This window comes from Diabrotica virgifera, chromosome 1, assembly GCF_917563875.1.
Source record: "Diabrotica virgifera virgifera chromosome 1, PGI_DIABVI_V3a".
Taxonomy (NCBI): Eukaryota; Metazoa; Arthropoda; class Insecta; order Coleoptera; family Chrysomelidae; genus Diabrotica; species Diabrotica virgifera.
In genome coordinates, this window is record NC_065443.1 from 24,631,774 (window position 1) to 24,655,128 (window position 23,355).

A 23,355-nucleotide genomic window follows, 5' to 3' on the forward strand; every position below is an offset into this window, starting at 1 on the left:
GAAATCAATACTCAACAAAATGTCGGAGAAAGAAGAGAAATGGTTATACATAGCACAGATGACGTGAAGATAAGGTTTGGCGGGGACGTAAGAAGATTACACCCAGTGCCGTTCATAAATAGCCTGAAAAAGAAAATACAGCACATCGGAAATTTCGAAACAGCAAAAGAAACTATCAGAAACCATCTCAAATATGAAGCAAGCCTATGGTTCGATAGTAAAGAAGAAGAATTCGGCAATTGGCAACAATTTGAACAAAAATTTTTGAATTATTTCTGGGGAAAAGTCCAACAATTGGAAATTAACAAGGAATTGCAAAATGGGAGATACAATGATAGGATGGGTGTATCAGAAAGGACATATGCTTTGCAAATTTACAATAATGCAAAACATTTACAATATAATTACTCATCGGAACAATTAGTCGAACTGATTGCAAGACATTTCGAGGAAACGCTGGAAGACCATATCACATTGCAAAATTACAAAGACATAGATAGTTTATGCCAATTCCTACAAATAAGAGAATCACGTCTAAGAGAAAGAAAATCAAGAAGGTCGCGAGAAGATTACAGGCCCCGAGAAACACAAGATTACAGAGATAGAAATCAAAATAGGAGGGACTATACAAGACGAGATTTTAATCCCAGAAGGGAAAACGAAAATAGAGACAACGGAAGAGGAAATTATGAACAAAGAAATAGGCAATGGAATGAGGACAGAAATCGAGAATACCAGAATAGAAACACCACACGCTCAAATCAAGAAAACAGAAATAATGGTAGACAAAATGAACAGGGATATCGAGAAAACCGAAACAGATCCGACAGACCAAGAGAAAATAGAAGAGAAGTAAATAATACCCAGACAGATGAATATGACGGAGAGAGACATTATGACGAAAATATAAACAACGATGAGCAACCGGCGTCTTTTCACGACGGCGCTCACTAAAAACCAAAAATCAAACAGGAATCTTTTGTCACCCCAAGGAGTTTATTAAATTGGCAGGAAACAACGAAAAGAAAAATGGAGTTAATTTAAAATTTGTGGATGGATTTATCAACGAGAAACCAATTAAAATTATGATAGACACTGGATCTGAAATAACATTGGTCAACAGAAAACTAATAGAAGAAGTTAACTTAACGAATTTAATTTATAAAATACCTAGGGTAAATTTAGTGGGCGCAAACAAACGGACATTGGCAACTATAAATGAAGGCATACGAGTAATGGTACGACTGGGCAAGAAAATGTATGCACTACAATGTGTAATAATGCCAAACATGTCACATGACATGATAGTAGGAGTGGACGAATTGGCAGAAAAACATGTAGTGATAGATTTTAAAAATAATACGATGAAACTAACAGAAGAAAAAGAAAAAGAACAGGACAAGGAACATGAGAAACAAAATACGGACGAATCAGGTAAAGAACAAACAGTGGAAATGAATTTGGCAGCGAAGCAAGGACAAAGAAGAAAAAGGAGAAAAGGTCAGAAAAAGATAAAAGAAAATGAAACCTGTGGCTCCTCAAAAGAAGAGTTGAGCCCAGAAGAAGAAAATTTGAGAGTATCAGAAACAAAGGAAACCTGGGATTCCTCAAAAGAAGAGACGGGCTCAGGAGAAGAAGAAATAAAGCTAAAAAATGAAAGTGAAAAGAATATGATTGAAACAGTGGTATTTGAAGAGGAGGTATATGCAAACGAGGATGCAGAATGCACGGTAAACATGTGTGAAGAATCTGAGAAAAAAGACAGAAAATTGATATGTGGAGAAGGGAAAGAAAAAGAATTGCGGTTGATGTTACGAAACTACGAAAATTTGATCAATGAGGAAAACAGAGTGGCTAAAAAGTACGAACATTCATTTGAGGTGAAAAACTTGGGAAATTTTCGATCAAAGACTTACCCGATTCCATACAAGTATCGACAAGAGGTGAAAGAAGAAATAAATAAAATGTTGGAAGATCAAATCATCGAAAGATGTGATTCACCATATGTTAACCCGATTGTGATAGTAAAGAAAAGCAGTGGAGAATTGAGATTATGTTTAGATGCCAGGAATATCAACCAGCACACTGTATCACAATATGAATCACCTCTAAACATCGAGGCCATTTTTGGAAGAATCACCGGGTCACACATATTTTCGAAAATTGACTTAAAACACAGTTTTTGGTTGATACCGTTAGCTGAAAAGTGTAGAAACTACACCGCTTTTTCTATTGATGGTATTGTCTACCGGTTTAAGGTAGTGCCGTTTGGATTGCAGAGTGCTTGTGCTGCACTCGTCCGAGCTCTACATACCATTTTGAATCGCCACGAAGATTTCATAGTTCATTATATCGATGATTTATTAATTTTTTCACAAGATACTCAGAGTCATCTGAAACACATAGAAATAATTCTGGAAGAATTGGACACAGCGGGATTGAAATTAAACATTGAAAAATGTCAATTTTTTCAAAAAGAAGTCATTTATTTGGGTTTTCAATTGGACACCAAAACAGTAAGATTATCCGAAGACAGAGTCAAGCTCATAGATGAATTCCCAAGACCAACGAATTTGAAAACATTGAGAGGTTTTCTTGGCACGATTAATTATTTTAAAAAACTGATTCCCGATTTGAGCCAAAAGGAAATCCCTCTGATAAAGTTGCTTAAAAAAGGAATAAAATGGAATTGGAAAGAAGAACAGGAGGAAGCTTTCGAAACATTAAAACGAGAATTCGCAAAAGGAACGAAAATATACCACCCCATTTACAATTTACCTTTTATACTCCGAACTGATGCGTCCATACAAAAATTTGCAGGAGTTCTGTCTCAAATACAAAACGACCAAGAAGTGCCGATATGTTTTATATCGCGAGTGACTAAAACACATGAGAGAAAATATAGTGTTACAGAATTGGAGTTTGCCAGTGTACTATATTGCGTAAACAAATTGAGGTTTTACTTATTGGGAGCAAAATTCACAATCGAAACAGACCATGCAGCTTTATTACATATCATGAAGAATAGATTAGTAAATAATAGAATACATAGAGGCATTCTATTATTACAGGAGTATGATTTTGAGTTCCGATATATAAAAGGAAAAGACAACATAATAGCCGACGCTCTAACACGGGATGAGGACACCGGAAAAAAGGAAACAATTACTCTACAGGTGGGACTAAATAGATTAATACAAGAAGAAGGGATATATTCGTTAAATGAGATAAGGACAAACCAAGAAGACCTAGAGGAAAGAGAGAAAAGAAGAGCGGAAATAGAAAATGACATATATTTTAAGAGAATAGACGGAAAGGAACTATATTTAGTGACACAGACATTGGCCGAAAAGATAATAAAGAAATTACATGAGGACAATGGGCATATCGGTAGCAGAAAAGTTTGGCTCGTTTTTAGGGAAAATTACATCAGCCGACAGGATTACCGCATTGCAAAGGAAATTACCCAGAAGTGCGATGTATGTCAAAAATATAAGAGTCGGAATTTCAAAAACGAAAATGTTGCCAAAAATATTGAAGCCCGAAACAAACTAGACATTGTAGCAATAGATATGTTAAGCGATCTAATTATGACCACTAAAAGGAACAAACATATTCTGGTAATGGTGGATGTGTTTTCAAAATACGTAAAATTATATAGTTGCCGCACCACAAAGGGGGAGGAAATATTAAGAAAAATCGACAATTTTATAGCCATAGTAGGAACACCAAAAAAGATTCTACTGGACAATGCAACGTATTTCCGAAATGATCGTTTCAAGGGACAACTTCGAGAACGAGGAATAGAGACAAATTTTGTCAGCATCAGGCATCCACAGAGTAATCCTTCGGAACGATTCATACAGGAAGTGACGAAATTTCTTCGCATTGCAACAGATGGTCAACATCGCCACTGGGACAGGAAAATGGCGGAAATAGAAAGGTATCTAAATACAATTCCGAGCACAGTAACAAAAGAGACCCCAGAATACATCATGAAGGGTGTACTGCCGATAAGGCCATGGGAAGACCAAGAGCCAAAAGAATATCAACAGGTGATTGAAACCGTACAGAGAAGATTACGGCGAAGCAACGAAAAATATATCCAAAGACAGGAACAAAATAGAAAAAGAAGACCAGTGACTTTCCAAAAGGGTGAAAAAGTACTCGTGAGGGCATTACGAGTATCAAATCTTCCTGGGGGCATTTGCGCAAAGTTGATGCCTGTTTTCGAAGGCCCGTACATCGTGAATAATGAAAATGGGATAAATAGTTATGAGTTGAGGCACAGGAACTCGGAAAAGATCCGAGGAATTTATAATATTCACGATGTATACAAATATCACGAATGAAAGACAGAATTACATGAAGTAGATAGTAAGTTAGGATATAAGACGTAGATTAAAGTAAGGAAATATACAGGGAGTTGGTTTTGCCTCGAGAAAATTTATTTAAAAATGCAGATAAATTTTATCGAATACAAGGCGGGGATTTGTTATATTTCTATTTGATATAAAAATTAAAATTTGATAATTATAAACAAAAGTCACTTTAATATAAAATATTTTTAATTTTCTCAACCACGGGCATATAAATTTAGAACAACCTGTATACAACAAATTGTTATATTTAATTTTAAGAAGTGATTAAAACGATACTCGGAACAATGCGCTTAAAATAAAACTAAAGTGAAATCGAAAATAGGTCATTATCGTTGTTCGCGGAAGGTTCAATCATTAGCCGATGCTAAAGAAGACTTAGTGAAAGTAGATAATAGATCATTAAATTTTGTAATTAGTAGAAAGTAATTTTTAGAATGGGAATTAACTATTTTCTTTGAAATCCATTAAGCATATTTAGAAAGTTTAAAAATTGGTTTTGAGGAATACTGCGAATGAGAGTTGGTGGTGGAATTTTGATTTGTGAATCTGGAAGGGATATTTAGAAAGGAGGGAAATGAATGACAAATAGAGATCAGAATGTTTTGAGCTGTCGAGAAGTGAAGTCGAGTAGTAGACGGTAGTGTTCGAGGAGTGAGAAAGTCGGTGTAGTTCCGTGAGTGTGGAGTATCTATCGTAGAACGAGAGGTAGGCCAAGTTGAGAGTAAAAGAACCTCCTTGAGCCAAGAGTTCCCGGTAGCTGATTGCAGTTTCGAAAAAGGTAGAAGACAGCATCACAACAGAAGCAGGAAACGAGAGCTATACGAGTTAGTTTCAGAGGAGAACATTACTGGAAGCCAGGACGAGGTTTGATTGCAGCCAAGGACAGCAGGAAACGGGTCTTATGTGAAGACATTCTCAGTGCACCAAAAAAAAAAAAAAAAAAGGTCAGTCTCATTTGTTTGGACATGAATGTATGGGTTTTTTCGTAGTAAATACCACATTTAAAATTGAGGAAACATAATCAATAATATCAGAAAAGCTTCATCAAACTTAAATAGAATTGTTGCTGATAAATCATAATAGTTAAATGTTAATAAAAACTTTCAATTGGAAATCAAAAGGAAATAAGATTCCCATGTATAAATGTTATGTTTAAGAATAATAAGATATAGCAAATATTAAGCAGTGATTGCCATTTAAATAAAATAAACAATATTTTGATTACAATTGTAACCCATATGTGTTATTATTCTACTCTTTTCTTTCCTATCCCGATTAGGAACCATTAAGAAATACTTAGAAGCCACGTATGTAAGTAATTAATTTTATAAAAAAGCCCTGAGATTGAAAACATATTGATATGTGATCTGGTAAATTAATTAGATTATTATTAAAGCATTGATTAAATTAAATGACATATAAAATTATTATCTCATATCAATAATCAAGATCACAACAATATATATATATCATACTAGTGACGTCATCCATCTGGGCGTGATGACGTAATTGATGATTTTTTAAAATGAGAATAGAGGTCACGTGATAGCAAATTTAAAAGGGTATTTAATTCTCTATTCAGTAATATAAACATTGTCATCATTATTTATACAGGGTGACCAAAAAAATTTTTTTAAATTAAATTAATTGGCACAAAAAGATTAATATATGTAATTTATTAATTTCTAAATACATTTTACTGCTCTCAGAAAATAGAAAAAAATTTTGTTTGACAAATAAACATTGATTTTCGCTTTAACGAAGTGTTCAAACTGCCAAGAGGCAGGTGGGTGGCAGCTTTAACATTGAATTTAAGAGAAAAACAATATTTATTTGTCAAATAAACATTTTTTTCTTGTTTTCTGACAACAGTAAAACGTATTTTAAATTAAATAAATTGCATACATTCTTCATTTTTCACAATTATTTTAATTAAAAAAAAATATTTTTGAACACGCTGTATAAATAATTATGTTAAGGTTTATATTACAGAATAGATAAATTGAATACCCTTTCAAATGAACTATCACTTGACCGCTATTCTTATTTAAAAAAATCATCAGTTACGTCATAACGCCCAGATGGATGACGTCACTAGTATGATATATATGCCAAAAAAATCGTAATTTAAAAATAAAAATCGACCGGTTTCGGGATTTTTCCATAAAGTTGCCGGTTTACGAAATAATGAATGTATGCGTTACTTTATGGACGCACTGTATGTATCTTCTAATACAATTAAATTTGAACTGAACAAAATATCCTCTCTGGTGTATGTAGCTCTTTATAAAATATATCACTCTGTTTGTTGAAAACTCTAAAGCTAAATCACCTTTTCTCTTCTTTTTCAGCCTCCCGTATTCGATACGAGATCACAAGCGGTAACATAGGAGGTGCATTTGCAGTTAAAAACATGACCGGGGCTATTTATGTAGCCGGAGCTTTGGATTATGAGACTAGAAAGAGGGTGAGTGCAAACTGAATGGAAAAGTTTTTAAGTTATTGCGTTGCAGGATGAAAAGTTATGATCTGTGAAAAATTATAGGTCGGGATAAACATTTATGGGGTTTATCTGAGTCTTATTGTAGTTTTACATTGAAAAGATTATTAACAATTGTTTGTATTAACAATGGTTGTACAGATTTTACACAATGTACAGGTTGTCTCAGAAAAATTGCAAATAATTGATTAGTTTTCTAATTAAGCAAAATAAGGAAGGTAACTATATTTTCATTGATATTATTTAATGCAAATAAACATAATAAGTTACAAATTTTGTTTTTAAGGGCGTAGGCGCAAAATTTCGGACCAATGCTTTTTAAGTGCATTTTTTTGTCCAAATCCTGAGGAAACTAATAAATATTTATGAAAAATTTAAACGCAAAATGAAAGATTACAATATTACCGAGGGCAGAAAGTCCCTTAAAATAAACAAAAAGTTTTTTTTAATGCCATATTTGAAATTAAAAATCACACTAAATTTTCTTTTTTTTTCACCCCTGTAACTTATTAAAATAAACATTATAGAAGTTTTCAGGGACTTTCTGGCCTCGGTAATAATATAATCCTTTCATGTTGCGTTTAAATTTTCTGAAAATACTTATTGGTTTCCTTGGGATTCGAAAGAAATGAATGAATTTAAAAAACATTGGTCCGAAATTTAACGCCTACGCTCTTAAATTGATGCTATATTTACCTAAATATCCTAAAATATTCTCTATCAACTTATCTGAATTTATTAAATTAATCTCTCATATGTGAATATATTTAACATAAATGTAATATTTATTAAGCAAGCAATTCTGAAAAGATGGCCCGAATATATTTATACAGATGGATCCAAATTTGACAAGTCTACTGGAAGCACATTTTACCATTCACATGAAAATATGTATATGACATTAAAAAACAACAGGAAGTCAAATAATATTTATCTTGCAGCAATTTAATCACCAACATATAAAATATAAAGAGAACAGTAAAAGTCTTGATTAACTCAGTAAATAACAAATTAAAATTATTTAATTTAAAGTCAATAAAATAAAAAATTTCAAAGTAAAACAAATGTTTAAATTATTTTTATTTTTCTACAACCGTGTTAAAAATGCAATTTTTAGCACTCCATACTAGCGTTAAAAATGCTACTTTAAGGCACTAGTGCTTTAAAAAAAATTTAAGGCACTGCAGTTCGTATTGACCGTATAGGCAATTTTGATGTAATGTCAAAAAAATATAAAAATGGAATGTCAGTCAAGTTCAAGTAAAAGTTTTTGTAGATATTGTCCTGTAATTACATTTGTAGAAAGAATATTGTATGATATGCGTGTTAAAAAGTACATTTTTAACCCGGCATTGGTCGCTAGGTAGATTGTTACGCGAGTAGTCGCGCGTGAGATTTTCTCTCACATATCCAAATTTTACCTTTTTTTACAAAATAAAATTTTTAAAACAGCTTTTAAACTTTTTTTATTAACTAATAATAAGAAAAAAATAATATAACATAATATAGATAATAATATAATAAAATAAAAAGAAATAATCGGAATTAAACCAATATTAATCAAAAATCAATCTCCGTATCTTGATAATTTACGGCACAGCACACAAATATAACAAGAATGCTCTGGAAAAATTGATTGATGACAATAATTACAATTTTTTACATTATTTCAGGTTTTAAGTGCCAAAATAAGATTAATTTATATGTACAGTTCGTAACGCAGGTGGTCGCTTGATGAGAGAATGTCTCACTTGAAGCGCGCTGACTCAACAATTGGGTGATATTAGGTCAACTGAGTCACTATCTAAGCGGACGAGTCTATTAGATTGTCGAGGAAGGATAGTTAGGAGACTAGAAGGAACTACAGAGCGTATAATTTCTCAGAAAAAAAATTCTGTGCAATTTTCTGAAACCGTGAGAGAAAATCTCATATAGCGACCACTGGCGGGGTAAGGCACTCATGTGAATTGCAGAACTCGATATCGCTCATTCTGCAAACTTTCACATGCGTGCCTTAAACGTGTACTTTTAACACTTATATCATAAATAGTGTGACCAACTAGCCCGAAAAATCCGGGACATGGCCCGAATTACGAAGTCGTGTCCCGGCGTCCAGGACAATGCTTCCGGGCCATCCGAATTTTCAACTTTTTGGTAAAATAGTATTTTGAAATTTTAAATACGTTATTCTTTTAAGAATTCACATCAAATTGAATTGGTGGGACGAAAAAATTGGACAACCGAAAATATGGACAGTCGGAAAATCGGTACTTGCCATTGAAACCTTAAAAAACATGTTTTTAAAATTTAATTTGAAATATGAATGTGTCGATTTTTACAAGTTGATTGAGGTCAATTTAAAATATGAATGGATTGGTTTTTAAAGATTTTCTTGTCTTTTTAAGCAAATTCAATTATTCAAATATGATAGTAAGAAGTAGGTATTCAACATAAAAATGTTCTGAAGCTCTTTTCTTGTGGCATGTTTGACAATTATATTTTTGATGGGATTAAGCCACAATTGGTTATAATGATAATTACATTTTTATATTAACCTAAGGTGATATTTACATGAAAATCCACCTCATTTGATTTTCTATTTTTTTTTTGAGAACGATTTCCGGATTGGAAGTCGAAACGTCAAAAACTAACAAAAATGTAATTATGATTAGAACCAACTGTGGCTTAATCACCTCAAAAATATCACTGTCAGTATAAAAATGTTACATAATCAGTAAAATGATGATACTTACATATTAAAAAATGGCCCGAATTTTTGGTTAAAAAGTCCCGGATTTCAGGTAATTTTTTCAGCCTTGTCCCGAATTCGACTGAATTGGTGTTGGTCACACTAATCATAAATAACTATTATTTACGTTTTTTTTAGAGGTCAGTGTTACCAACCCTAGCCCTTATGCAATCTTCAATTTTCGTGGGCACGCTCCTAATTTAATCAAATGGTCAACATTTTGTTCTGGTAGGCTGTTCACTTCTTCAAGGGCAGTTTGTACTGTATTTCAACAGCGTGTAGCAGCCACCGGTGGCGACCACAAGTGGCTGTGTTTGCGAGCGCCCTTATTATTCTTCGCACCAATAACAAGTTTTTTCAAAAGAAATAAATATTGATTTGAAACACGTTTTGTTGTGTACATTTATTTAATTAAAAAACTATCTCTTCTGTTATTAAATGAAATTTTTTTTATAAAATGTCTCTATTTCACCATACAAAATAATCGTATTATATATACATCCGAAGTGACATTGAGCTTGCATTTAATTTTTAGTTAAATAAATATTTGTTCCGCGCTGTATTGAAAAAAACATTTTTAAAAGCTAGAATTTTAATTTCGCTTGATTAATGTAACTCTCCGTTTAAACCCGATTTAAACTTTTATAAAAACAATTCGCAAGTTGAAATTTTAACCCAAAGTTTTTAACAAAAGTTACACAAATAAAACCTGAATATTTTGACATTTAAATATAACCTGATTTCGAAATCGATTGTATCATTCTAATGGCATTAGTTGTCGAAGCATTTAAGCTAAATAAAAAAAATACATTTATGTGTTTTTGTAATTCATGTAAATATTTGCAATAATAATGCAGAAAAAACGCTCACATTGTATTCACATTGATTATGTGAAGATTGTAAGATAAATGATACATTTCTTTATTTAAAATCGAATGTAAAAAGAAGAAAGAAGATAAACCAACCATTTTTTTATAAAGCTTAAATTCACTCACAAGAAATAAAATGTAGAATAAAGAAGGCTAGGAGTGCATTCAATAACATAGCCAAACTCTTTAAAAGCCACAACCTTAATCTGAAAATAAAAGTAAGTCTCCTACGATGTTATATCTTCTCAATATTATACTACGGAGTTGAATCCTGGACACTCACTGAAGCGATGGAGCTAAAACTTGAAGCCTTCGAGATATGGCTATACAGACGAATCCTAAGGATACCATGGACGGCCAAGATAACCAACGAGACCGTATTACGAAGAATGGGGAAAGAAAGAGAGGTGATGGATACTATTAAAAGGAGAACGTTAAAATATCTCGGACACATAATGAGAAACGGTATTAAATAGTAGATTACTGAAGGTAATCCTTTAAGGCAAAGTATTCGGGAAGCGAAGAACTGGGAGAAGAAGAATATCATGGTTAAAGAACGAGAGGAAATGGTTCTCCACAACAACAACTAATCTATTTAAAGCATCAGTTAATAAAATAATTATAGCCAGAATGATCGCCAATATTCGAAACGAATCGGCACCAAAAGAAGAAGAAGAAATTCTAGGTATTAAAGAAAACTATAAACTATGTTTTAAGGCCTTCCTTTTCAAACATTTCCCTTCAAATGGACGATGTTTGACCAATGTTCAGAGACGCCAACTTGACAAAAGAAACAATAACATTAAATAAGAGTTACGCTATGGAAAGATCACAACACAACACGCTATGGAAAGATCAATGTTAGGTATTACCATCAGAGATAAAGTACCAAACATAGAAATAAGATGAAGAACAGCTGGAGTAACAGATGCAGTTAAAAGAATAGCCAATAGCTAAAGGGGCTTCAAAATGGAATGCAGTAGGACAAAGCACTAAAATGGAATGCAATAGGACAAAGAAGCAGAGGACGAACGACCAAAACATGAAGAAGCACGATTGAACATGACTACAAAAGCATGAAGAAAACCTGGAGGGAGATAGTAGCCATTCCCAGACATAATCAGAAATGGAGAAGCTTCATGGATGTCCTATGCTCCTTCACGGAATAACAGAACTGGATATACATATATCTACACTTTTATTTTATTCCAAAAGTAAAAAAAAAGCAAAAATTTGATCACTAAACAATATGATGTCTTCTTCAGTTTGTTTTTTTTTGGCCCGCAAATGGGCTGTCTGTATGATTACTGTAGATTGTCTCTTATTGATGCTGTGATTTTGATTGATTGACAGCTACGAAATACTAGGTATATAATATAATTTTTAAGAAGCTTTAAATCTAAATAATAATGATTGATGATATGTATATAGAAACACTGTGATCGAGAACTTATATATACACCGGTATTTATATTAGGTGTTACTCCTTTCCGATAGGGATCTATGGAGGAGTATAACTTAGTGGCAAGTACTTATCCTTCGCCGTACTGCTCCTCCATAGGCCGATCAGACACCAGCTTATTCCAGCCTAAGCCGCAGATTCATCTTAGAATTTTAAACTGCTGCGTTAGCCTTTTTAGTTTTCTGTTCACGGAGCTAAGGATTGAACTCTACGTCCACTAGAGCAGCTCGCAGAGAAGCGAAGTAAGATCTACCGCCTCCCTCGCTTGGCCTATTTCCATAAAAGACTTGGGTGTTGCTTATTTGTTTAGATTGTATTCAAATTCGATTTACTGGTTTTATTACAAACAAGTTAAAATTGCAAATTGCTTTTCTCAGCTAAATTGCTATTTAATCAAAGCATTGGGTGTTGGGGGCTTGTAGCGCATCGCTGATATTCCGTTTGTAATAGGAAATCCATGCACCAGCTAAGAAGTTCATTCAATTCACCATAAAGTTATCGCGTGGATTTAAATTTTCAATTACAGGAGTAGCATTATGTGTTCATTTATGTATGATGTTCCATTAAGGATAAGGATTATGCGGAAACTAATATATGGTCTCAAAATCGACTAAAACAGCCGTGGGATAGATATAGAGGTCACCGGTATGGACATAATAGATGGCAAATAAAGATAAATGATTAAGACTATATTTTAAAAACAAAAATTTTAAAAGCCTTGTATGAAAAAGCAAGAGAAAGTGTGTTATTCTGGTTGTATATTGAATTTAGTTTCCAGAGTATTTATGATTTTTTACAACAATAATGAAAAACTATTAAGTACTTGAATTATGTTTAGATAATAACATCAGGATAATTATGAATACACATTTTCAACATAAAAAAGAGTGTGTGTATTTTGTACGCACGTAAGAAGTTATACTTCTATTTTTATGATTTCAACGAAACAAATATATTTTAAACATTTTAATTGTATTTTTATTTAAATATTAAACTAATTTTTATACTTAAAATAATACCAAAAATTAAAAATAACGTTATTACGTTATTTTTTATGAACTGGAGCCTCCCCGCAATTGCTTTTTTCGTGAGGAATCGTATAAAGTATAAACTCTAAAAAACGTCGTTTCTCGACAAAAAATTTATAGTATTATTTTTTCATGGGCTCTTGCCTTTGGATTTTCTGCTGTATTTTTGTGAAATTTTAAAATCAATAAAAATGGTAAGTTCTCGATAAATAATGTAAATTCGTCATTTTTTGACGGACTTTAACGTTCCAGCAATTGCTTTTCCCTCTAGGAATCGTAGAAAATCTAAGAAAAACGTCAGATATTCTACACAATTTTAATAGAAGTATATCTTCTAACGTGCGTACAAAGTACACATACATTCTTTTTTTTTCATATTAATAAGTCCAAAAATATATATAAAAACTATTTAAAAAGTCAGTACAACTATTAACTCACTTTTGTCTCTGTTCTCACAAATTTTAAAACACAACTTAACAACCATAACCATAGCAATAAAAATGACAAAACATTCTTGACAGCCGCCATATCGGATAATTTTTGACATGTTATTTGAACATCCAATCAGAGCAAACGTATAACGCATCTACACCAAGCACCAACATTTTTGATTAATTCGCGCACATTTACATTCACCCCCAATCGCGCCTAAAGAAGTATAACTTCAAAAATACATAAGATCACAAGGGAAGTTATTTCAAGGAACGAACAATCTATTATTGACAATACTAGATTGCGAAAAATAGAAAGGAGTTGGATAAGAGGCGTAAAGGTGAGAAGATGCTATGAAATAGGCAGTGAACACTACCTATTGGCAACTACTTTTAGCAAAAAAATGGAAATAAAAGGCACAGACGACAAGAAGAAGATATCGAAGGAAATAACTAAAATACATAAACTAAGGTAAGAAACAAGAAAATCGGATAAAGGTAGGAATTAGAGAAGAAAATGGACAAAGAAGGAGAAATGACAGAAATAGTAGATGAAGAATGGGGACAATTTAAAAATGCTATGATAAATACAGCGGGACCACAATAAATAACAAAAAACAGAAACGGACACCACAGTGGAATAAAGAGGTAAAAAATACATACAAGACAAAATGCTGCAAAAATATGAAATATGCAAAATAAAGAGAATGAAAGTTAAAAAAATAGTTAAAAATTAGGTAAATAAAAATTGGACAAGTTCGGTGAAAAAATGGAAAAAAAAAATAAAGAAAATCTAAAGGCTAAGAAACAAAGAAATAAAACTAAAATGAATAATGACCAAAAACGGAATACGTAATATTAATCGACGACAAGGATGTAATGGAAAGATGAGGGTAGGATTTCGAATATCTGTTGACAGGAAAGCAAGGGAAAACAAAAAAATATAAATACAACATAATTAGCGTAAAACACTGAGGAAACAAAAGCTATACAGAAAGAAAAGCTAGAGGGAGCAATAGAAACGATAAAGACTGGGAAAACTTCCAAGAGCGATGAAGTTAGTCCAGAAATAGTTAAATATATAGGAGAAATTAACAAAATACAACTAATGTAAATAATCGGAAGACACAGATAATGAAGATAACAAATAAATAAGGTACAGAATTGGCGAATGGATTTAGTGTCCGCAGTCATATAAACCCAAATAAACAACAAGGTACGGAATACCTAATTGAAGTGGTGACAGATTCAACAAAAAATTAATCAAACAAATATATACGGACGTTGATATAAGTAGCAGAAAATTAGATCTTAAGCAGAAGACACCAGAGAAGGATACATGGTGCAGAGATGAAAAATCTCATAACAACGATTAGTCCAGGGCCCATCTGTTTTGAGATGGACGTTGAGAGGTGACTCAAATTTTTTTGCAGAAATTGCTTGAAAATAACTCAAATAATAATATTTGAGTTATCCTCCATCTCAAAAAGGTCCGGAACATTGTTTAAATAATTAAAATGTCAAAAAATGAAGGAAAAATTCGATTTTTTTCTTCGTTTTTTGATTATAACTTTAAAAGTATTCATTTCTCAGAAAAGATGTACGGACATAAAAGTTGCGTAATTAAATTTCCTACAATATAGAATTAGTTAAAAGTTGAAAAAATAGTTACCCTTGTTGCAAAATAGCAATATTTGCGAAAAAAACCATACAAAAACAAGTGTTCGCATTTTACGTTTTTCAACCATTTATGCTACACTTATGACATTCATATTTTAGCCAGAAAAACTTTATGATACATTAAAACAATACTGTAAATTTCATTAAGATCGGTTCAATAGATTTTGCAAAATAAATTTTGCAATCCACCTTTCGCAAAAACAATTCATTTTTTCAAAATGTTACAGGACTGAAAATAAAGCAGATAGCAAGTTGAATTTTTTTTACGTATAGAAGTGTACTGTACCTTTCATTTGAAATTTGCAAAATTAAAATCGATTAACTACCACGGCGTCGGGAACTTTTTTAAATAAACATTAATTATTGGTGCTACGCGCAGGACAGCGGTGTTCGATTCACATGAAGTTGATTTCCACCAAAATTTCTTCCAATCTTCATCTAATATATTATTTTCTTACTCTATATTTTATTGTATTTTAATATTTTAATTCCACAAAAATCAAACTAATTTTATTATTGTTTGTGAAATATTGTTTAAACAACTGCATATGTTTAAAAATAAACATTTATTCTCAAGTTAAAATATATGAACAAAGAAAGTTTTTGCTAAAAAAGTGTTATTTCAAAGGATAGAGTATGTGTTTTTATTTTGCAATAAACAAATTTATTTATTTATATCGAAATGTAATAAAAATTAAAATGTATCAATAATTATCAAAGGTCATTGGAATGCCCAATCAGAGCAAACTATCCGGTGTCCTGCGCGAATTATGAATGTTCTTTGGAAAAACACTTTTTTAAAAAACTGAACTTCACAATTAAAACTTTTATTTCGACAAACAAAGATTTTAGATACAACTCAATAATTTAAAATCAGACTTTACTTTAACATTTAAATTAGACTTTTATTTAGAGATTTTAATCAGACTGAAAAATATTGATTTTTACATGGTGTTTTATAATTTTATAATTGCTGATCTTGCTGTCCAATACGTCGCAATTAGGTCCAGAATGTTCAACGCTGCGACGCGGCGTAGCCTCGTGTTGATTCCACGTGGTAGAATATACTGGATGGTAGCGGTCGTTGTACTATAACTCGCGCAACACCAATAATTAATGTTTTTTTAAAAAAATTCCTGACGCCGTGGTGGTTAATCGATTTTAGTTTTGCAAATTGAAAATGAAAGGTACAGTACACTTCTATAAGCAAAAAAAATTTCAACTTGCTATCTGCTTTATTTTCAGTCCTGTACCAGTTTGAAAAAATGAATTTTTTTTGCGAAAGCTGGATTGCAAAATTTATTTTGCAAAATCTATTAAACCGATCTTAATGAAATTTACATTATTGTTTAACTGTATCATGTAGTTTTTCAGGGTGAAATTTGAAGGTCCTAAGTTTAGCATAAATGGTTGAAAAACGTAAAATGCGAATACTTGTTTTTGTATAGTTTTTTCCCAATTATTGCTATTTTGCAACAAGGGTGACTATTTTTTAAATTTTCAACCAACTCTATATTGTAGAAAATTTAATTACACAACTTTTATGTTAATACAACTTTTCTCGGAAATGAATACTCTTAGAGTTATAATCAAAAAACGAAGAAAAAAATCGAATTTTTCCTTCATTTTTTGACATTTTGATTATTTAAACAATGTTCCGGACCTTTTTGAGAGGGAGGATAACTCAAATATTATTAATTGAGTCATTTTCAAGCAATTTCTCCAAAAAAATTTGAGTCACCTCTCAACGTCCAAATGTACTAATATTTTTACAGATGCGCCCTGGTCTAGATAGTGAAAAGAAAAACTCAGAAATAAGGACATAAAAAACAAGACTTAAAATAAAACCCTTGCTGGACACAATAAAGGAGAACAAATCGCGCAAGTAAAAAGTGTGTTAAAAGCTAAACCAATAGGCCACAACAGAACCATGTGCCATGATTGGGGCAGACATTAAAAGAGTGGAACGGGGACATAGAGATATTACAAATAAAGGATAAATCTTGACAGGAAGCAAGATGAATCGATGACAACAGATTAGAATAGAGAAAATTAAACAAAAGCTTGATCTTTCAATCTGGACACCTAATAGTATGGTCTAACTAGACCCAAACCCAGACATCCAAAATGAAAGTTATCCTTCAACATCAAATTGTTCTATATGGTCCACATATTGTTCAGTAAAAAGTTACACCATGTTGAGCTTCTGGTTTGGGGAGGAGGTGGGGAGAAGTCGGTAAATTAGTAGTTTTTTACGTTTTTCGTCAATATTTCTAAAACTATGCGGTTTAGCGTGAACAATGTTTTGTAGAAAAATGTTCTACATTGAATTCTAAACAAAAAAGGTCCTATGCATAATCCTTCTAAAACGAACAGTTCCAAAGTTACGGAGGTAGTATAGTACAATTGGTACAAAATATGGCCTAACCGCGTCATCAAAAATAAAAGTTTTCCTCCAACACCAAATTGTTCTATATGGTCTACATTTCAGTAAAAAGTTACACCATTTTGAGCGTCGGGTTTTGGGGGGAGGGGGAGCAGAGGAGTCGGAAAATTAGTAGTTTTTTAAGTTTTTCGTCAATATTTTTGAACCTAAATACAAACATGTTCTACATTAAATTTGAAACAAAAATTTTACTGTTGGAAAGATATTCATGCGACATTGTCCATAAAAAGTTCAGATTGGGTTTCCCCGTAACAGAGGTTAATATGACCTAGACCTGTAGAAGCCTCTTGGCGCGGTTGACGTTCCTTCAAGGGCTTATCAGTAACATACCACCGGCCATTGAAATAGCAAATTTAATTTAGAAAACACAACCTTATTAAAAAATTAGTATCCGCAGTAATAATAATATAATATCCAAACAATATAAAAAATATGGAAAACCTTCACTTTACACCCTCCATAACTCCGAAACCGTTGATTTTAGAAAATTTATGCATGAGTCCCTTTTTGTTTAGAATTTAATGTAGAACATTTTTGTATAGGATATTGTTCACGATAAACCGGTTTGGTTTAGAAACATTGACGAAAAACGTAAAAAACTACTAATTTACCGAATTTTTCCTTCCCCCGCCCCCCAAACCCGACGCTCAAAATGGTGTAACTTTTTACTGAACAATATGTGGACCATATTGAACAATTTGGTATTTTTTGGACCTTTTTTTGGACCAATTATACTAAACTAACTGCGTAACTTTGGAACCATTCGTTTTAGAAGGATTATGTATAGCAGGGGTCGGCAACATGCGGCCCGCGGTCCGCATGCGGCCCTTTGCAACATTTTACGCGGCCCGCCAAAGCACTAATATAATTTTAGGAAAAATCAAGAAACTTATGAAAAATAATAAATTAAAGACAGAAACACAACAGACGATTGAGACGATTAAGAAGTTGCATGTACTGAAATTTACTTGAATAGAAGGAACTTAATAAGGCAATAAGAAAAATAATAAGACAAACACCAGAGACAACAACACCAAACAAATCGAAAATATTACAGATAAAAAGAAGAGTATGAAAGTGTTAAAAACTCTAAATAGTAAAGACCGATAACAGATACGCCAGATAAAAATATAATCACAATAAACGACAAACATAAGATAATAAATATTATTATTAAAACAGATGAAAAATTAATATAGACTAAGAACAACGCAGAGGTCCATCGAACCAGCTTTGTTAGGAGGATGACTGAAAGATTATATACGAAAATAAGGACGAGTAAAGAAGGACGAGGGTGGAAGATGTAATTGGAAGGATTGCACAAATGAAATGGAACTGGGTAGGACACGTGGCATTACAAAACAACGAAATGGAAAAGAGAAACAGTATACATTGGACACCATACGAGCACAGTTGTAGTAGAGGAAGACCACAAAAACCATTGGTAGACGACATAAAAGCAAAAATGGAGAGATACTGGCACTAAATAGCACAAAACAGAGAGAAGTTATTGGAATATGTTTTTGTAATGTTCATATAAACCACCCTTTAGGTTGTTATTTAAAATGTATATAAAAAAATAAGTAGGTAGTTGTTGATAAAAAAGTTGAAGTAGTTGTTGAATAAATAAAAAGCAGTTTTTATGAAAAGTCAAATCTCTATTTCTTTCTTAAATTAAATATATAAAATCTAATAGGTTATGTGGCCCCAGATCATACTTAACTACTGCGTATATTCAGTTTAAATGTATCGGTGTGTCCGAAAAGCAAGAAAGTATATTTAAAGACTTTTCCGGTGTGTCCGAGGATAAGGGTTTGTCCCAGTAAAAAGAAAGAACTAGAGTGGCGTGTGTCGCCGTGAAATTTGAAGCTGAAATAATGGGTGACGAAATAGATATATCCACAGTTAGTAAATTTGATGGAGTTAACTTTCAACAGTGGAAGTTCCAACTGAAATGTGCCTTAAGGGCCAAAGGTATATATGGAGTTATTGATGGCTCGTTAATCAAACCAGAAGTAGCAGGAGACGAATTACAGGCATGGTTTAAAAAGGATGCCCAGGCTATGTTCACTTTAACATCTGCAGTGAGTTTAAATCAGATTACTTTAATTGAAAGTTGTAATACTGCTAAAGAAATTATGGAGACCCTTGAGTCTATTTATGAGCAGAAATCAGAATCAAATAAAATGATGTTGCATGAACGGTTTCATCAATATAAGTTGAGTAGCCTAGATACTATCGCTCAACACATAGCAAAAGTGCAGAATCTTGCTAAGCAAATTAAAGAAGCAGGTGATGATGTGAGTGATATTGCTATTATGACAAAAATACTGAGTACATTGCCCCAAAAGTACAGAAATGTTAGACAGGCATGGTTGTCCGTAGACAGTGCTAAACAAACTATAGGTAACCTCACCGCAAGACTGTTAGATGAAGAAATGAACTTAACTGCATATGAAGAGACAGAACAAGCACTGGCAACAATGTCATTCAAAGTAAAATATGATCAGAAAGGTCAAGAAAGGGGTGTAATATGTTTTGGATGTAGAAAGCGGGGGCACATTGTCAAATTTTGCAGAGAGAAAAAGAACGAACAAGAAAACAGTAGTAGCAGGTCATATAGAAGTCATAATCGAGGCAGAGGTAGTAACTACAGAAAAGGTTACAAAAAGAATGACAGAGCACAAGCTGGCAAGTCTACAGAAAATCAGCATGGTGGTTCTTCGAGTAGCGCATATTATAATGTTAATAATGAGAGTGCATTCAACATAGAAGAAAAACAACTAGAAAAAGTGGATACAAGTGATGATTGGATTATGGACAGTGGTGCATCAGCACATATGTGTTACAGGGAAGAATATTTTTTTAATATTGACAGAACTTTTACATCACAAGTATCACTTGGCAATAATCAAACACTACCAGTACAAGATAAGGGAACTATTAAAATAGAGAAGTTAATCAATGGACAATGGTTTAAATCCACTATAAATGATGTGCTATATATCCCACAGTTGAGAAAGAATTTATTTTCAGAAGGTGTTTTGACAAACAAAGGTATGAGTGTAATTAAGATTAACAATGAAACCAAAGTATATGAAAATGAGAATCTAGCAGCAGTTGGTATAAAGGATAGAAACAACACATATAAAATGATGTTTCGCACAATAATATATAATGCATGTGTGACTTCAGTAGATGATTTAAAGATATGGCATGAAAGACTGGGACATGTTAATAAGAAATATTTAGAAGAAATGGTAAAAATGAACTTAATCAAAGGTGTTACAGAAAAGAAACAAGATTTTGTGTGTGAAGGTTGTTTGATGGGAAAGCAACATAAAAAGACTTTTAAAGAGAGACCACACACTAAGTTACCTCCTGGAAAAAGAATATTCAGTGATGTTTGTGGACCTATGCAAACTGAATCTGTACGAGGAGCACGTTACTTTGTAACATTCAAAGATGAGTACACCGGGTATAGAGTAGCATATTTTATTCGACATAAAGCAGATGTACTAGATTGTTTCAAAGTATATAATAGAAAAATTAAGGCAAAGTATGGCTATTCTGTTGAAAAACTGCATACAGATAATGGTACTGAGTATACAAATAATGCTTTCAAAGAGTATTTAGAACAAGAAGGTATAGAGTCAGAAACCACAGCACCATACACTCCAGAGCAAAATGGCAGATCTGAGAGAGACAACAGATTAATTGTAGAAATGGTTCGATGTATGTTATACCAATCTGGAGTAGATAAGAGACTATGGGCAGAGGCAGTTAATACTGCCATCTACATTTGCAACAGAATTACAAGCAAACAGACACCAGGTTCTACAGCTTATGAACAGTGGACAGGGCAGAAACCTGTATTTGACCACATGAAGGTGTTTGGGTGTGATGCATATGTACATATTCCTGACCAGAAAAGAAGGAAACTAGATGCAAAGAGTGAGAAGGTTATATTTGTTGGATATGACAAAAACTCTACAAATTATAGATTATTCAACCCAACAACACAGAAAATAGTGATATCTAGAAATGTGTTTTTCAATGAGAAAATGTACAGTGCAAAGGACAATGTGATCAAGATAGCAACAGAAGATGATGTGACAATCTTTGAAATACAAGAAAATGAACTTGAAGAGAGACAAGAAGAACAAATAAATGTTAATAATGAAATAGAAGTTTTACAAGATGTTGACAATATACCCAACTTGAGACCACAACGAAATAGACGTTTACCAGCCAGATTAAATGATTTGGAGGTAAATTTTACTGAAATTGATATACCACAAAGGTATGAAGAAGCAGTGTCAAGTAGTGACAAAGAAAAATGTAAAACTGCCATAAATGAAGAGTTTGATGCACTAGTGAAAAATGAAACATGGACTATGGTTAAGAAGCCAGACATGCAGTTCTATATACAAACTGCATTTTTATATGGACATCTTGACGAAGACATTTTTATGTCACCACCTCAGGAGCTAAAGTGTGAACCCGGACTAGTGTGCAAGTTAGATAAGTCGTTGTACGGTTTAAAACAATCACCACGGTGTTGGAATCGAAAATTCCACTCGTTCTTGGCTAACTACGGTTTTCAAAAATCATCAGCTGATCAGTGTGTTTATACTGGACATGTAGACAATATTAAAGTGATCTTAATCATTTACGTTGATGACGGTTTGTTATTTTCTAAGAAAAAGTTAGCAATAGAGACAGTTTTGTGCGCGTTAAAAGACTCTTTTGAAGTGACTGTGACGGTTGGGAACTATTTAGTTGGACTAGAAATTACAAGAAACTTAAAGGCTGGTACAATATTAAGTCAAGCAAGGTATACAAAACAAATAATAGATAGATTTGGTCAACACAATGCAAATCCTGTAAGTATACCAGAAGATGTAAGTGCTGACTTAACAGCCATAGTGTCAAGACCTGACATTGCACATGCGGTGGGAGTAGTCAGCCGTTATACAAACAATTACAATGCAGCACAATGGAATGCCGTCAAAAGAATCATCAGGTACTTAAAAGGCACAATAAATTATGGCATTTGTTATGACAAATTCAATCAAGTTAACATGCATGGATACAGTGACGCAAATTATGCAGGTGATATAGAAACTCGTCGTTCCACCACTGACTATGTTTTGGACACTGGACAAGTAAGAGATAGACAATCAGAGTGCAATAAAGTGGACATTTGTTATATTTTTTTTATTTAAATGGTTTGTTTATGGGTTGAACAACTTAACAAAAAGGTGGGAGTATTGGAATATGTTTTTGTAATGTTCATATAAACCACCCTTTAGGTTGTTATTTAAAATGTATATAAAAAATAAGTAGGTAGTTGTTGATAAAAAAGTTGAAGTAGTTGTTGAATAAATAAAAAGCAGTTTTTATGAAAAGTCAAATCTCTAGTTCTTTCTGAAATTAAATATATAAAATCTAATAGAAGTGGAGAACTCATGGGGGACTTGTGGAGGCCTTTGTCCAGCAGTGGTTGAAAACAGGCTGAAGAAGAAGAAAAATACTATTTAAGCTATATTTGAATATGCGGCCCGCATAAAAGGTTTTAGTTTGAACATGGTCCGCCATCCGAAAAAGGTTGCCGACCCCTGATGTATAGGACCTTTTTTTGTTTAAAATTTAGTGTAGAACATTTTTCTATGAAACATTGTTCACGCTAAACGCATAGTTTTACGAAAAACGTAAAAAACTACTAATTTACCGACTTCTCCCCCACCTCCTCCCCAAACCCGTCGCTCAAAATGGTATAACTTTTTAGTGAACAATATGTGGACC

General features: G+C 32.7%; 1 protein-coding gene across 3 annotated transcripts in view; it reads left to right on the top strand.

Moving 5' to 3' along the window:
• The window catches only part of LOC114324182 (neural-cadherin-like), a 740,245-nt gene that overhangs the window by 500,580 nt on the left and 216,310 nt on the right, over window positions 1–23,355 (top strand). For all 3 annotated transcript variants that reach the window (XM_028271940.2, XM_050655305.1, XM_050655301.1), the window contains exon 3: window positions 6,734–6,849. In XM_028271940.2, coding sequence (XP_028127741.1) covers window positions 6,734–6,849 — 116 coding nt within the window. The remainder of the gene's footprint in view (window positions 1–6,733; window positions 6,850–23,355) is intronic.